Source organism: Adelges cooleyi, unplaced genomic scaffold, assembly GCF_023614345.1.
Source record: "Adelges cooleyi isolate 19-005CV unplaced genomic scaffold, UGA_ACOO_1.1 ACOO_flye_CR_arks_rails_tigmint_CR_PRNA_247, whole genome shotgun sequence".
NCBI lineage: Eukaryota > Metazoa > Arthropoda > Insecta > Hemiptera > Adelgidae > Adelges > Adelges cooleyi.
The window spans coordinates 2,774,698-2,792,524 of NW_026095912.1; the positions used below are offsets into that span (position 1 = coordinate 2,774,698).

The 17,827-nt window shown below is 26.8% G+C and overlaps 1 protein-coding gene across 1 annotated transcript; it reads left to right on the forward strand.

The window, feature by feature from the left end:
* The first annotated feature begins 8,671 nt into the window (after positions 1-8,671).
* Positions 8,672-13,842, forward strand: LOC126836842 (uncharacterized). Its single transcript, XM_050570497.1, has 12 exons — positions 8,672-8,768; positions 8,845-8,874; positions 8,955-8,984; positions 10,414-10,470; positions 10,582-10,611; positions 10,687-10,713; positions 11,388-11,444; positions 11,686-11,718; positions 12,254-12,310; positions 12,546-12,578; positions 12,884-12,973; positions 13,535-13,842. The coding sequence occupies exons 1-12, from the start codon at positions 8,702-8,704 to the stop codon at positions 13,786-13,788; spliced, it is 765 nt and encodes a 254-aa protein (XP_050426454.1). The 5' UTR covers positions 8,672-8,701; the 3' UTR covers positions 13,789-13,842.
* Positions 13,843-17,827: the final 3,985 nt, after the last annotated feature.

The window sequence follows — 17,827 nt, forward strand, 5'->3', positions numbered from 1 at the left end:
TAATGACTTATTTTAATGTTAATCTTTTTTCAGAGAAAATTGATTTGATGTTGGCTGTACCGGGTAATAATATTTCTTAGTTGTTTGATAATTATCAATTACTAAATTAGGCATAACATATTTTCATTTTAATTTCAGAAGCAGCATATGCTTTCCACTTACCAAGTAACCTATTTGTATATATTTTATACTTTACACTATTAACACTTTACACAAATTCGTATACCCATACATATATATTATATATGACTGTTAAAGACTGTTTAAATTGTTTTTTATTTTTTTAAGACTCACGCTTATCAATCGATAAGCGATAAGCCTGTGTAGCATACATAGATTAGGAAATCCCTAAGATTTTAGAACCATAGTTAAATTCTAAGTAGTACCATTGTTTTTAAATATTATAACATAATACAGTATTTATCAATCAATGGTAATAAATTGTCATTCAGTTTTATCAGTTTCATTGGACATTTTTATCCTCGTTTCAGCTTTGAGCGCATTTTTAAAAGAATAAACAATTTTAATTAATTTTCAATATTAAAAATTTTCTAAATGACTAATTAAAATTTTCCATGTTAATTATTCGCAATAAAAAAAAAAGTACAACGAATTACTAATAATTAAGTTAGGAATCTGAAAATTTAAATTTAATCATTCATAAAGTATACTTTCGTGTGAAGAGGGGAGGCGGGTAGTTTAAAAAATAAATTAAATTTTTTTGATACTATCAAATACAGGGTGATCAGTTTATCGTAAACCACTCAATATCTCATTGGTTTTAATTAATAATTAAATTTTTTTTTCATAATGATTTTATACAATGTGATATCAATTTCCCACGATTTTTTTTGTTTTCACCCCCCTTCCAACTTAGTCTTTTCGATAGCAACTTTTGAACCTTATACAGTAACGCATGCATTTCATTATTTTTTTAAACTGAGAATAGTGTACTAAAAATTTTGACTGTTCGATAACCAGTTTCAGATAACTATTTTTGAAGTTAGAAGAGTTTAAAAGTTAGGATGGGTGAGGAAGTGTGGATGGGAAATGCGCGCAGATAAAAATAATAAGACACTCCACTTTTCCTCCTGCCCTGAACTTGAAACTTCTATAACTTCAAAAGGAAGTTATCCAAAACTGGTTTTCGACCAATCTAATTGTTTAGTATATTATACTCTATTTAAAAAGTTGAAAGAGCAAAGTAATTTCTTATTAAACCCAATGAGATATTGAGTGGTTCACGATAAGAGAACACCTTGTGTATTATTATTTAAGTTATGAGTAAATGTATTATTTTTGTTTTATTTTAGAATTGTCTATAATTGCCGACAAGGAGGAAGTGAAAAAACGAATACTACGTTTTCGAAGTAAATATATAGTTTGACATACTTTTACGAACAATTTTCAAAACTAATAACTACTCAGTTTGAACTAAATACGAGAAATATATTGTTAGAATTCGAAGTTTTGGTGGTCGTTAGAAATATTATTCAAATCTGTCTATAACACCTTTGGTAAAATAGTTAAATCTGTTTTTTTACAGATGGTCCTTTGCCTTTACTTGGCTATAATAATGGTAATAAAGCATTTATTGACTGACATATATTGTCCTAAATACTTGAGACTATGAATATAAATGTATATAGCTTATTATAATATATTATATTACTCGATATTTCAAAAAACGATAATTTTTAAAAGTTGTAAACAATTTTGATAAGCTTTTAAGTAAGAATTTTTTAAATGAAAAATTGAAATTTTCCATATTAATTAAATCAAAAAAAAAAAATTACAAGTAATAACTGATAATTAAGTTGGTAATCTGAAAATTTTGGACTTGTTTGTTTGTAATGGCTACAAAAAAAATGAGGTGAAGAAGGGAGTTGTAAAAATTGGTTTTATTTGTTAGACAAAATCTAATATATTATCATTTCTCTAATTTAGAATTGAATGCCATAGCCAAAGAGGGGACAGTGCAAAGTAAAATATTCGATTTTACAAGTAAATATAAAGTTATATAATATATAGCTTAACATACTTTTACAAACTATTTTCAAAATGACTAATTACTCAGTTTTAACTAAATAAATAAATATATTATTATAATTTAAAGCCATGAAGGTTTATTATGTTTTTAATTTAATTCAAACCACTGTACCACATTTTACATGGGTTCAAAGGTTTTTGTTTACTTTAAAATAATTAATTATATTTATTTTTCGTACAGAGGTCCCAGTGCCTACATTTGACCAAATCGAAAGTAATCAAGAATTTATTTAATGACGTATAAAGACTTAGATTGTAAATACAATTAATTTTTATTTAAAATAAAATCTTTCACTCAAAATAAAAAAAGTCTACTTCATATCTCTCAAAATTAGAAGTATAGACAATATTTTACCAAAAATAGCCTATATAGGTTTTACCTACTGATTGCGAGTTGTACAAAACAATGTTACAGTACATTTAAGTGTAATGCTGTATTTATCTTACGAGCATCCAATTTCTTTTTAATAATAATTATTATTAATAAATATTGTAATTTATTTATGTTTACAGATATCAGTAATGATTTATTGCCCCAGCTTGGTGAAGAAAGAAGAAGTATTATTGCAGAAGTTGGAAAAACTTTACTTCTCGCTGAATTAGGTAAATACTTATAATTACCATAGTTTTACTGGTTTGGTTTTTACATTTTATAATTATTATGTTTTATTCTCAAATATTAAATTAATAAAATAATTTCGTTTTAAATAATTTGTTTTAATAATAATATTATTAGGAATTAATAGAACATCTTTAATTAACTCTGTCGAAGTTCTTCCACTGAGAGGCTTCTTATTTATGTCAATCCGCCCTTTTCTAAACATTATATATATTATGATTATTTTTGTACATTGTAACAGAATTGCATAAATAGAAATTAAATTTAAAAAAAGTATAGCAATTAATTTACTATTAAAGCTTCTAAGATTTCTATAAAAATAGTTATAGCAGTTATTATAATACGTATTTAAATAGAAAACTCCAGTTATTCTTTCTTAAATATATTTGAATATATTTCATTTAATAATAGGTTATAGAAAACTGCGTGTATTTTATTAGTAATGTGATTATTTTTCTATGATTTTGTTTTTATACACGTGCTTTAAACAAAAGAATTTAAAGATAAAATGGGCAAGTTTTTAAAAAAAAACTTTATTTAATTTTAGAGAAATTTGAGAAAGAACCAGAATCCGTCAATTTTACCAATATGTGTCATCTAATAGGTTTGCTCAGAAGTATAAAAGCTCCAGATTCATTTACAGAAGCCGCTTGGGTTTCCCCTGATAAGTTTTGTACTTTGCTTTCATTTAATGGCATACGTTACAGATACAAAGTAGCTTTCGGCCAAGTTTATAAGGAAGTTGTCACATTGGATTCGGATACTTATGTAAAGATACCCATTAGGAGGGATGCAGATATTTGGTAACTGTAATATACACCAATAAACATAATTTAGCTTTTAAAATTTATATAGCACCTACTGTTGTTATTTTACTTTAATAATGTTTAAATATTGCACTTAAATATAATTTGTCAATTAATTCAATGTTTTCGTAATAAACAATTTTACTTAGTTATATATTTTAATATACTTAATCGTATGTGATTTTATTAAATTATGTCCATTAAAGTGTGTCTATCTACACAGTGTCAATTCAACTATTTGAATTTATATTTGTTTATAATTATTTAGTCGTGTTTCGCGTTATTATTATATAACAATTATTGTAAATACGTATTTTAAATAATAACACTAGCTGTCCATAATATACCATAATATATGTGCCTCTAAAATTATACAATAGCATATATTATACAATATAATAAAACTGATTTTGGAAAAATATACTTGCTTGTATTACTACCTATTACACTTCTGAAACTAAAAATCCGATGGCCTAATTCAGGCGCTATGAAATTAACACGAAAAATACCCATTCTGTGTAGAATAACAGATATGTCTTATTTTTATTAAGTTAAGACATAGACAAAATTGTGACCCAGTATTCACAGATTTACATCGAAACATTTTCCTAGATGTGTGATTAAATAGCAACTATGCTTCTACAGAACTACTTTTGCTATAGGAGCTGTCATCTTATAACTTACAAAGATTATAAGCGAATTCATTTTTGTGGTTGCTAATCTTAGGCGTGACTTACAGTTTTTATTGTTAATATTAAATAGTATTACAATAACAGAACAATTCATGGAAAAGGGGGTAAGTCCACAACTATGAACTTCACAGGAAAGGAAAATAATGTTTAGAAAACTATGTAAGATCAGGTATTAGGATAAGATAAATATTTTTTAATAGGATAGTATAACAACTTGTTTTGTACTTTCCTGTGCAAATTAGAATTCATAAAAACGAATAATTGCTTATATACACTGTGCTTAGTTTGGACTGTACTGGCTTGAATATACAAACTACAGATTCGCATTGAAGCGTTTATTCGAAAGTGATTTTATCACTTTCAGATGTAATAATTCCTGTAAACCTGTCACCTCCCGTCCCCACCATGCTCCGTTTTTTTTTTTTTTAAACTTGGGTTTTCTTTACAATGTACCAAACTGCTTAAAATTTTTTTGTTTTCTTAATTTTAGAACTTGGTTATTGTTAACAAAACGGTATACTATGACAGGTATTTTTTGTATATTTATCTCAATTTGCAATAATAGAAAGTATAAGATATTTTATCGTCACGTAGGTTTAAACTGAAAATTTAGATTAGCAGCGGCAAACAGATGTTATTTTGGATTGGTTCCTCTATTTAAATCAAAGATTCTATCATGAAAGACAAAAATAACGTTGTATACATTTCTGAGTGAGACCAGAAGCACTGTATGCCTGTGGCGCATCGGCAACATCAAAGACAGATACAAATAAACTAGGTACTTTTGAACGAAAGGTCCTTAGAAGGATATTTGACTACAGATTTTATAGTAAAATGTTATGTTACAGCCCCATTCCATATCTACCTTCGGCTAAATTTTCAGACCTTTAATCTTAAAATATATACATTATAGTATTATATTTATACTTAATAGTCTACTCAACTGTTTAATCAGTTTAAATTAAAAAAAGTTTATTTGAAGTCATTAGTAATTAATATTACTGTATATGAATTAAATATGAATAAAATATAGCTAATATGCATATTTTGTGAAAATTTACATGTTATTTTGAATCGAGTAGACTCTACACGCCTTATAGTGTATAAGATTGGCTTAATCAAATATACGTTATACACATATGGTATTCCTCGTTTAATCATACACTATATTCTGAACTTTGCATCTCGAAGTAACCATAAAAAACACTAAAGTCGAAATGTTTTAAATTTTGTTTTTAAATTGTATATGCAACAATTAGCCTTAAAAAACGAATATCTGATGGAATATTATTTCTTATTAGCTTATTTTATGTGAACTTAAATGCACATAAGAATTGTTCCGGTTAAATTATCAATGATGCATAAAAAACCATAGTCTACAAAATAACGTGCTAAAATTGTATTTTTATTAATAAGGTGGATGCAATTAGGATGGATAATTTTTCTATTTAAACTGTCAGGTATATAAATATATATATAATGCTACTGCTAGGTCTTTATAATAAAATCTATATAATTTTCAAAGCCTAAGTCTAAAATTATATTAAATCTTCTAATCCGATTGAATTAGGTTAAATCTCGAATTCAAATCGAAGACAAACAATATTTGTATGAAACGTACTTTATCGCTTCTTATTGATGGCGAAAACAAAGGCCTTTAAAACTAATATACATATGCGAGACTATGGCTTTTATATCAAAAATAAATAATGCAGCAAAAAAAAATCTTTGTGTAAAACGCTTATACCTTCTAAACTAAGCAAGTAAAATGAAAAACAAAATATGTTTTAACGATTCACACCATTATATTCAAAAAAAGAGATATCATGGACAAAATATATTGGGCTATGAAAAACCAGACAAAAACCTTTGGTTATTATTTAATTAAATAAAAAAAAAATAATTTTAATCCCTACTCAGTTATTTTTATTCGGTTTTGAAAATATTGTAAATAAATAAAGATAGCACTATTAGCTCCCTATTTAATGTTGACAGGTGAAGCTTAAGTGTCATATTCTAAGCTTTAATAAAAACAATGGAAAACAATTTACTAACCTCTCTGGGGAATAGGGTTTTAACATGGATATGTCTTACAACTGAGGGTCATTCTGAAAATGTATTTAATTTAATTATCTCACAGTGCTGACGTCATTATGGATTATGGAGTAGGAGTATGGGGGAAGATTATGAAGGTGAATTAGTAGAGATAGCGGATAAGACTTATTATATTAGAGATAAGATATTATAAGAGATAGCAGGACACATCCATGTATAATAGATACTGTTAACTTTAAAAAAAAAATTTTTTTGGGTTTTAATTTGAACATAGGCATAGTTAAGTCTCAGAAATAGAGGAGGGGCTCAGTTCAGTCCCAGCATATTTTTTTCAAAATACTTTTGAGCACTCCCCCATCCCTTTCCCCCTCGTGTGGGCAAGTGTGACACTTTTACAGACAACAATTAAATTAAGTTTTAGATAATTTCATTAATTTATCAAGTTTAAATTTAAATGCTTTTACTGGAATAATTCAGCCCATGAATAAAATATTAAGTGTTCCACTGAAAGTGAACACATTACAAGACTTCAGTGAAGCCTTTTCTCTTTTCCCTCCTATGACTCGTGGAGCCAAACTTTTAGATTATGATACAGCAGCAGCAGAATGGGAAATTCTGGGTTGACAATGTGTCAATGAAAATATAAAATGCACAGATGTCCTTACCTTGGCCTAATTGGTTTTGCCGTCATTCATTTAATTCTCCACTTACAACAGCTTCCACTGAACGAACTTTCAGTAAGTTAAGACTTATTAAACATAATTTACGTTCTAAGATGACTTCAGACCGCCTTAACTCACTAATGATATTGAGTTGTGAAAAAGATATTGTTGATGAAATAGACATAGATGTGTTACAAAATGGTCTTCAGCCATACAAAGAAGAATACAAATTTAAAGTTTAATATTGTATTATTAGTTCACTGTTTACTCTTTTACACTCTTTTTATTATTATTTTAATTTAATACTTACATTTAATAAATGTATATTTTTTATGTATGTTTAAAAGATTCACAGTTATCGTTATTGGGTATTGCATTTTTTGTACTTTTACCTTTCTCACACTGCTAGGCAACAGCTATAGGTAATAGGTTTACCTTATATAGATTATATCGTATGTATATATATTAGTAAGATAGATATAATACATTTTTTTTACTATAGGAATGTGTAATTAATAATTACACGGTCGGCAGATTTATCCTTGGAAGTCGGCAATATTCAATCCCAACCCCCCTTAAAATTAACTCTAGGATCGCCCCTGCAAGTGTCTGGAAAAAAAATGTTATAATTTGAGCAAACGATTCTATTCACCAGATGCATTTGTTATATTCACTCTTTTTTACCTAACCTAACAGGACCTTTATTTTAGGCGTTCGAGTTTTTAAACGCAGTTTTGAACCTAAATTGGGTTTTGTGTTTCAGTGACAGTTACCTACATGACGTTAACCGTTTTAAAACATGTTTTATAAACGATACTATACTTGTGGCATATAATACCACACTAGGTTATGTGTCAATATATTCTGTGTGTGTTCAGTATAAAAACACTCGGTATATGCACATGAACATCGTAAATAGGCGATTACATAGTTATTATTTCCCAAATTTTTGCAATAATTTTAATAATGATAATTCCATCTACCGCATCAGCCTTGTGGAGCCGAAATAATAATGATTAAAACATATATCAGCCTAAAAATAATTCACATTTTGGCCTACTGTAAAACATTCATATCAAGAGCAGCAAAGGACATAATAATTTATTTTTTAGAAATTTAATAAAAATAACAATTAATTTTCGGTGACTAAAAAGTAGTTTAATTGTAGATATCAAAATAATTTCTATAATAAAATTTATTAATAATTATAAAATATAATTTCTCAAACATGTCAAAGGCCATTGTTATTTATTGGGTTGTATTGATTACTAATTAACAGTAACATTAGTTTTTTTAAAAATGGGACTGATAGAAAAAATATGTTAAATATCATTGTTTTTTTTACAATGTACCATACATTTAATGTACCATACTGCTTACAATTATTATTTTGGTTTCTTGCTTTCAGAATTTGGTTATTATCAACAAAACGGTATACTATAGCCGATATTTTTTTATATTTATCACAATTTGCAATAATATAAAGTATAAGCTATTTTACCGACGCGAAGGTTGAGTTGAAAATCGATTCATTTGCCGTTAAAACAAACTTGTTTTTGTGTTTTTTGTTGTTGTTGTCGTTGTATTTGTACAAATGTTTCGAACAGTAAAATGGTTTGCTGAAAACAATTTGTTTTTTATTCGATATAGGTCTTTACGGTATAGTCGATTGGTCCACCATTAGTTTTCATTGCATTACGTGTATTATTGCTTTGCAAGAAAAATTCTATAATACAAAAAGTATAGCAAGCTAATTGAATTCATATATTTTTAAAAAATTATATTTGATTGACTATTTCATTAATATTATCCAAAATTATGAAAGTTTACTGCAATTTAATTTTAATAACGCTTGCCATTGTACACGTTCCATCAGTAATGACAGGTAATTATTTTATTTTTACAGGTATCTTATTGTAGTAGTTAAAAATCTTAAAAGAAAATTTCATTTTTCCTCACAGTGAATTATGCAAACTCGGTTTTACTTACAAGTCAGTATCAGTTTTTCATACAAAATGATTTTTTTTTATTTGATCGTTTTAATAAAAATGTTTGAAATAATGTTTTGCAGACAAGCACATTGAAGAAGCTTATAGAATAAGTAAGATACATTAAATATTGATTCTTTGAGGATTTATAAACTACTACCTACAGTTTTTTTGGTTTGTTCAGAATATGAGTGAATGGGGCATTACAAATACTATGTATAAGAAAATCGAACACTTCATATTTTTACTCAAAACAGCCGTTCCTATAATTTATTTAGAATATACTTAGCTATTGACAACTACTATTAAACCTATTTGGTTGAGTAGCGTTAAGTTAATTAGTCACCTGAAAGTATTGTGCGTTCTACTTGCCTGGGACGCTTTAATTATTTCTTTGTAAATAGTTACTACCGCTGGTGTCCGGTTATTTTTATTCAGTTGGTTTTTTGCATATTTTTAGAGCCTGAACAAGTTTAAAAGGATTTTAACTACTCTAGCCTTTACCCCCTCTAGTTGCACCAATGATGATCTTAAAAATATTCTTCTATTTGCTCCTATCATCTTTGTACAATTGATGACGACACTCCTACACTCACCAATCGCCACATGTACTTTTCTATTAACTCCTTGATTCTATCTCATAAATTTATTTCATTTGGCCAAATCAGTCCTCTTCAATGCTTGGGTCAAAAAATTATAGCCTTCCCTTCCTTCTAATTTTGCGGAATGGCATCGCCTTTCTTCCATTGTCAGCTCTTTTAAGGTGTTTACAATGTCTGCAACCATTCATATCCTACACATTTTCTAGGGGTTTTCCTTCTATTCTCCCAACCCTATATTCACCTGATGTTACTAATCTGTTCTCTCATTTTATCCTAACCAACTTTCCTCGTTTCTGTTTAGTTTTTACTGATGGGTCTGTTTCTTCTTCAAAGTCCACTCTTTAGCTAAAGCCACATCTTCATTCCAACTCATAATTTCCAAAGCTTTTTATTTCTTTAAATCAGTCCTCTCCAATGCTTGGCTTGACAAGTGGTCTTCCCTTCCTCCAAATTATGCAATGTACCATCGGCTTGTCATCCCTAGTCCCCTCAGTTACCTATAGTTCCACAATTTGGAATTACCCAATAAACTTAATTTCTTCTTCTCGCTACTCAGATTCAAACATAACTTGCTACCTGCTCTTGCATATAAACTGTTTCTCAACTCTGCCCCTCTTGACATTTACAAGTAAAGGAAGACTTTTGGTGATTTTCCATAGTTTTTATTTGATTGTCTTCTCTATCAAGATCTTTCTATTTATTTTTCTAACAGTCAATGATTATATACTTAATATTTATATTTAAAAGAGCCGTTTCCTGTAATTTACTTAAATCATACTTGGCTATAAGCAATTACATAACGGATAACCAACAGATTGAGTAGCGTTATGTTAAATAGTCACCTTAATATATTATTCTGTACTATCTATTTATCAACATTTTTATTTATAGTTTTACATATTATTATGATTTTATTTTATTATGAACTATTTGCTTATAGATCCTGCTGGACTGAAGACTGCCATTCAAAATATTATTAATGGAGATGCAACAATGGGTAGTCATTTTAATAAAATAAAATTAAAAAATATAGATTACTTGTAGAAAATAAGGGTTAAAAAAATCCAACATCATTAATTAAAATCAACTTATACTAATCTTTTTTCAGAGAAAATTAATATGATGTGGGCTATACCGGGTAATAATATTCTTTAGCTGCTTGACAATTATCAATTAATAAATTAGGCATAACATATTTTCGTTTTAATTTCAGATGCAGCATATCTTTTCTACTTACCCAGTAACCTATTTATACATTTTATACTTCACACTATTAATTTTTTACACATATTCTTATTTTTTTTACACATACATAAATAAATATATATATAAGACTGTTTAAATTGTTTTCTATTTTTTTTAAGGCTTACACTTATCAAACGATAGTAGCCTACATAGGTTGGGAAATTCCTCACCAATAGAACCATAGTTAAATTCTATGTAGTACCTACCTTTAGTTTTAAATGTTATAATATAATATGTATCAACCAATGGTAGTAAATTGTGATTTTTTAAATGTATTTCACATAGAATTTTTAATTTTTAATTTAAAAACTCTAAATATAAACTAATTATTTTTTTTTTTATGAAAAAAATTCTTAAAACTAAAATATGATTCTTTAAAAATCGTTGGAAGGATATTCCGAAATAATTTTTTAAAGTCATCTAGTTTTTTCAGTTTAATTGGGCATTTTTGTCCTTGTGATATTAGAGTGTCATAATTCAGCAAGGAATTGGGAAGGGGGGGAGGGTTAAAACAAAAAAATGGTGAAAATTGATAATCACATTGCATAAAAACACTATGTAAAGAAAAAATTGAATTTCTTATTAAACCCAGTGAAATATTGAGTGGTTCACCTTGTGTATAGTTATATAACTCATGAGAACATGTATTATTTTGTTTTTGTATTTTAGAAGTGACTGGAAATGCTGAATATAAGGCAGCGAAAGAAGAATTATTGCGTTTTAAAAGTAATATATAGCTTAACACTATTACAACAATCTTACGAACAATTTTCAAAATTAATAACTACTCAATTTAAACTAAATACGATAAATATATTATTAGAATTCAAAGTCATTAAGGTATTTTATTTTTTGTCTTGGTGATCGTTAGCAATATAATTCAAACCTGTCTATAACATTTAACTTTGGTCAAATAGTTTTTGCTTACTGTAAAATAGTTAAAATGTTTATTTATTATTTTTTACAGATGGCCATTTGCTTCGACTTGGCCATTATGATGGTAATAAATCATTTATTGACTGACGTATACATAGTGATTCATTTACCATAACCAGTCAATATCTCACTGGGTTTAATAAATAATTGTGAAAAATTGAGATCACGTTTTATAAAAACATTATATGAAAAAAAATGCAATTATTTATTAAACCCAGTGAGATATTGACTGGTTCATGATAAAAGAATCACACCTTATAACCATAAGGGCATTAGATTATAAATATAAATTTATAAAGCTTAACATAATGTATTATATTGCTCGATTCTTCAAAAAACGATTATTTTTAAAAATTAAGAAAAATGTTGATAAGTTTTTAGGTAAGAACTTTCTAAATGAAAATTAAAAATTTTCCATGTTAATTAAATAAAAAAAAATAAATACGATGCATTACTAATAATTAAGCAGGGAATCTGAAAATTTAGGAATTTTTGATTTGTAATGACTACTAAAAAACTGAGGAGGAATGGAGGAGTTGGAAAAATCTAATATATTATTATTTTTATCATAAGGAAAAATGTATTTATTTTTATTTTAGAAATAAATGCCGTAGCTGAACAGGAGGCAGTGCGAAAGGAAATAATAAATGTTACAAGTAAATATTATATAGCTTAACATATTTTCAACTATTTCCTAAATTACTAATTAATCAGTTTTAACCAAATAAATAAATATATATACTAGAATTCAAAGACTTGAAGCTATATTATGTTTTTTGTACACATCACGATGATCGTTTGTAATATAATTACCAGTGTACAACATTTTACATAGATTCAACGGTTTTTGTTTACTTAAGATAATTAAATTATTTTTTATTTTTCGTACAGATATCCCAGTGCCGGAATTTGACCAAACCAAATGTAATGAAAAAATTTACTGACTTACGTATAAATATTTTAAATTGTAAATAGAAATTACTTTAATTTAAAACAAAATCTTTCACTCAAAATAAAAAAAAAAATTCTACTTCATATCTCTCAAAATTGGAAGTATAGACAATATTTTACCAAAAATGGCCTATTTAGGTTTTACTTACTGATTGCGAGTTGTACAAAACAATGTTACAGTACATTTAAGTGTAATGCTGTATTTATCTCACGAGCATCCAATTTCTTTTTAATAATAATTATTATTAATAAATATTGTAATTTATTTATGTTTACAGATATCAGTAATGATTTATTGCCCCAGCTTGGTGAAGAAAGAAGAAGTATTATTGCAGAAGTTGGAAAAACTTTACTTCTCGCTGAATTAGGTAAATATTTATAATTACCATAGTTTTACTGGTTTGGCTTTTACATTTTATAATTATTATGTTTTATTCTCAAATATTAAATTAATAAAATAATTTCGTTTTGAATATACATTTTTTTTAATAATAATATTAATAGCAATATCATAGATTCATTAGCACACAGTAGTACACAAATATAGTTTTAGTACAAAACCTTAACTCTGTGGAAGTTCCTCCCTTTCTTTTTTCGGTCAATATGCCCTTTTCTAAAAATTAAATATATTTTAATTTAAAATAAAAAACTATACCTAACAATTAATTTATTAAAACAGCTCCTAAATTTTCAATAAAAATAATCATAACAGTTTTTCAAATAGTTATTTAAATATTAAACTGCAGTTATTCTTTCTTAAATGTATTTTAATATATTTTGTTGAATAATAGGTTATAGAAAACGGTGTATATTTCATTAGTAATGTGATTATCTTTCTATGATTTTGTTCTTATACACGTGTTTTAAACAAAAGAAGTTTAAAGATAAAATGGGCAAGTTTTTAAAAAAACTATTATTTTTAATTTTAGAGAAATTTAATGAAAAACCAGAATCCGTCGATTTCACCTATATGTGTCGTCTAATAGGTTTGCTCAGAAGTACAAAATCTCCATATGCATTCACAAAAGACGTTTGGGTTCCCTCTAAATATGTTTGTATGTTACTTTCATTTGATGGCATACGTTACAGATACAAAGAAGCTTTCGGCAAAATTGTTGTGGAAGTTCCAATCGTTCCCAATACTTATGTTTCTTTAATTGAGGATGATAGAGATATTTGGTAGCCGTAATATACACCAATAAACGTATATAAGCTTTAAAAAAATTATATAGCACCTACCGTTATTTTTTCTTTAATAATATTTAAATATTGCACTTATATATAATTTGTCAATTAATTCAATGTTTTCATAATATACAATTTTACATAGTAATATATTTTAATACAATTAATGGTATGTAATTTTATTAAATTATATCCATTGGAGTGTATCTATATATATACAGTGACAATTCGACTATTTGAATTTATATTTGTATTAATTAATTAGTTGTGTTTTGCAAAATAATAATTATTGTAAGAAACGTATGTTAAATAGTAACACTAGCTGTCCATTATATAATACAATGTGTGCCTCTAAAATTATTCAATAGTATATATTATACAATATAATAAAATTGATTTTGGGAAAATATTCTTGCTTGTATTACACTTCTAAAACTAAAAAACGATTACCTAATTCATAGACACTAAAATGAACACTAAAAATAACCATTCTGTAAAATAACTCTTTTTGAATATTTTTTTAACCAATTATGCTAATCTAGAAAAAACTTAAGCACTGTTATTATGCTGTTGTGCTAATGATTAAACAAGGAATTGTTAACAGCGTTAACAAAAGCGCTGAGATGATTTCTTCACGTAGCAAATCTGTAGATAAGAAATCGTATCAGCAAGACATTTTATTCGCCCAATAAAATTGAAAAGTTTACACATTCCTCTTAACATCCATCATCGATCGGTCAAAATATTCAGCAAATTATTCTTAATTTTTAAAAAGAAATTAATTTTATACGTTAAAATTTAAGTTTCTAAAAGTTGATAAAGTTGTGGAAAAAGATAAAAAGAGGTTTGATTTTAAAATTGTTTATAATATTGTAAAATAAGATAAACGAAAATATTTTCAAAAAAATTAACTACAAAATTGCTGTTATTCTATAAAAAAAAATGTCAAAATTGTTGTCGTAGCCTTTATGAATCACCCTTTTTGCTTACTTTGTATTTGTATTTCAATAGTATACCTCGCCTCGTGGGATTTCGATAGTCAGCACACAGTTAATTTTTTTTTAATTTCCCCTCCAATTTATAATGTCACCGCCATCTTAAATATTTTTATGAAAATTAATAAAAAAACAGCTTCTTGCTTTAAAGTACCACCGAATCGGGAATTGTTTTTATCATTTAAACCAAAAGGAAAATCAAATATTACCAAGTATAGTTTCTTTTTTTTCCTCTTTAAGAAACCATTCACTATCAGTTACAAAGAAATACTTTTTAATTAAAAAAAAAAAACTAAATGAAAACACTAATTGTGCTCATCCACCTTCAAACTATGATGGAAACGTTTGGTTTGAGTGTCCAATACTGTAAAAAACAATTTTTTTTTTCATTTCAAACATTTACACTTTTGTGTTCCACTCAATTTCAAAACATTTTTGATAACGGCGGCAGTAAACATTTCGTAAAATCAGGGATTGTACTTAAAATGTATTTAAGTACTATATTGTTAAAAACAGAGGTTTTTGTATAATTTCGCACATCAGCACATGTGTTTCAAAAGTGATACCTAGTTCAAAAGTAAACAAAAATTGAAAAATATGATTTTATTTTAAAGTATTGTTAACCTAATTCTTGCCTAGGTTAGGTTAACTCGAAAACACAATAGTATGTTAAACAAAGTTAGTGCTTACCATTCTGTGTAACATTTGAGTAAATGTGTAACATTTTTGGTGTTTATCATACATTGCCGTAAACTAAAAGGTATTAACAATGGCCAAAATAATTGTAAGTACAAATAATTGTGGACCTAATGTCGCGCAAAAAAAAAATATCTAATAGTGTTTTACTTACAAATATTCTTTGTATCGAATACTAAATAATATATAAGTAAACTTTATTTTGTATTTTTTTTTTATATTATCAGAAAAAAATTGTAAATTCCTATAAAAAAATAAAATAGGTAAACCATGTACAAAATAAAATGATTGAAGTTGTATATGGCACACATTAGTGTTATAAACGATCATAAAAGCAATAACTGAAAAGGAAATATGTTAAACTTGGCATCAAACTAATGTAAATAAATGTCATCACACAGCTGCAAAATACACATCGACCCATCGACTAGTCGAAAGCAGGTCAGTCTAACACAGAAAGTAAAACAAGCAATAGAATTTATATTTTTCTTATAAGTTATATTGTTCGAATTATTTAGCTAATAATATTCAACATTATGAAGCTCCGTTGCATTATAATAACACTTGCCTTTGTTAACTTTTTGCCAATAATGACAGGTAATTATTTTATTTTAACACTCACTTAAAGTAATAAATAATAAAAAATTCAAAATTTAATTTTTTCCACACAGATCAAACGTACAGTCGGTTTACAAGACAAGTCAGTATCAATTGCTTAAACAATATACATTTTTTTTTCAAATTTTATCGTTTTCATACTTATGTTTTGAATTAATTTTTTACAGGCAAACTCATCAAAATGGCTCATACTACAGGTAAGATACAACCCAACAAAAACTTAAACGTGAAAAAAGGTACATGTTCTAAACCCCTACGCAAAATAAGTCAGCCTTTTAGTAATGATATTTATATTATGGCCAATTCTGCTCTTCCTTAGGCCCATAACCTCACTTCACTCATACATTTGTGAGCAAAACTGCTCTTTTTTTTTTATATTTTAACACTTGTCCAGTTTCTGAATGTTATCATTGCTTTGATAAGTTGATACTTTTCTTCTGAGTTATCTCCTTCCTTCGCCCACGTAGGTCCTATGTGAGTACACGTGATACTAATGTTTGTTCTGGACATTTTTATAAATTATTATGATTTTATTTGAAATTTGTTATACAGCTCAAAACACTATTTGCGTATAGATATTGCTGGATTGGAGAATGTAATTAAAAATATTGTTAATGGAGATGCAACAATAGGTAGTTGTTATTATATAATAAAAAAAAAATTAAATTATAGTTATTAGTGATAAAAAAAAATCCAATATCACTAATTCATCAGTTTATGTTATTTTTATTTCAGAGGAAATTGAACTGAGGTTGGCTATACCGGGTAATAATATTCCTTATAATTGAATATACTTGTTTTACAATCGTTAATAACTAAATTAGGCATATGATATTTTCGTCTTAATTTCAGAATATGCATTCGTTTTCAATATGCCAAGTAATCTATTTGTATATATAATTTCATACTTCTACTACAAATACTTTACACAGATTCATATACACACACGTTTATATATATATTGGACTAATTTTTTCCACCTAAGAATTACATCCAATCGAAAGTAGCCTAATAGGATGAGAAATCTCTAAAATTTAGTTTTTTTTCATTCCATTAACAAGGGAAATTTTAATCAAAAAAATCACGAGGAATTTACTTGGAAGAAGAAACTACTTGGAGTTAAGTTATGAATATAAAAATTGTAGAGATTTCTCATTTGTAAAGACTATTATTAACTCAGGAAGAGGGGGGGGGGGTTGTTATATACAATCTAATATATTACCATTTCTGTCATAAGAATATATGTATAGTTTTATTTTTTATTTTAGATTGGTGTGCCATAGCTAAACAGGAGACAGTGCAAAACAAAATATACCGTTTTACAGGTAAATATTATATAGTTTAACATAGTTTTAAGAACAATTTTCAATATTATTAATTACTCAGTTTTACCTAACTACAATAAATAAATTATTAATATTTAAAATCATGAAGCTATATTATGTCTTTTGATACAAGTCCTGATTATTCAAACCACTGTGCAACATTTTTTTTCATTGATTCGATGATTCGTGTCTACTCTAAAAAAAATAATTTAAGTTTTTATATTTCTTATACAGATATACCTCAGCTTGAACTTAGCCGAAACGAAGGTAACTGATGTAAATAATCCTAGAGACTTAGATTAAAATAGAAATGTACTTAGGTTAAAAGATTTTTAAAAAAAGAAAGTCTTAAAGTCTGAGTCCTTCAAATTAGGAAATACAAACCATTTATTTCCAATGATGT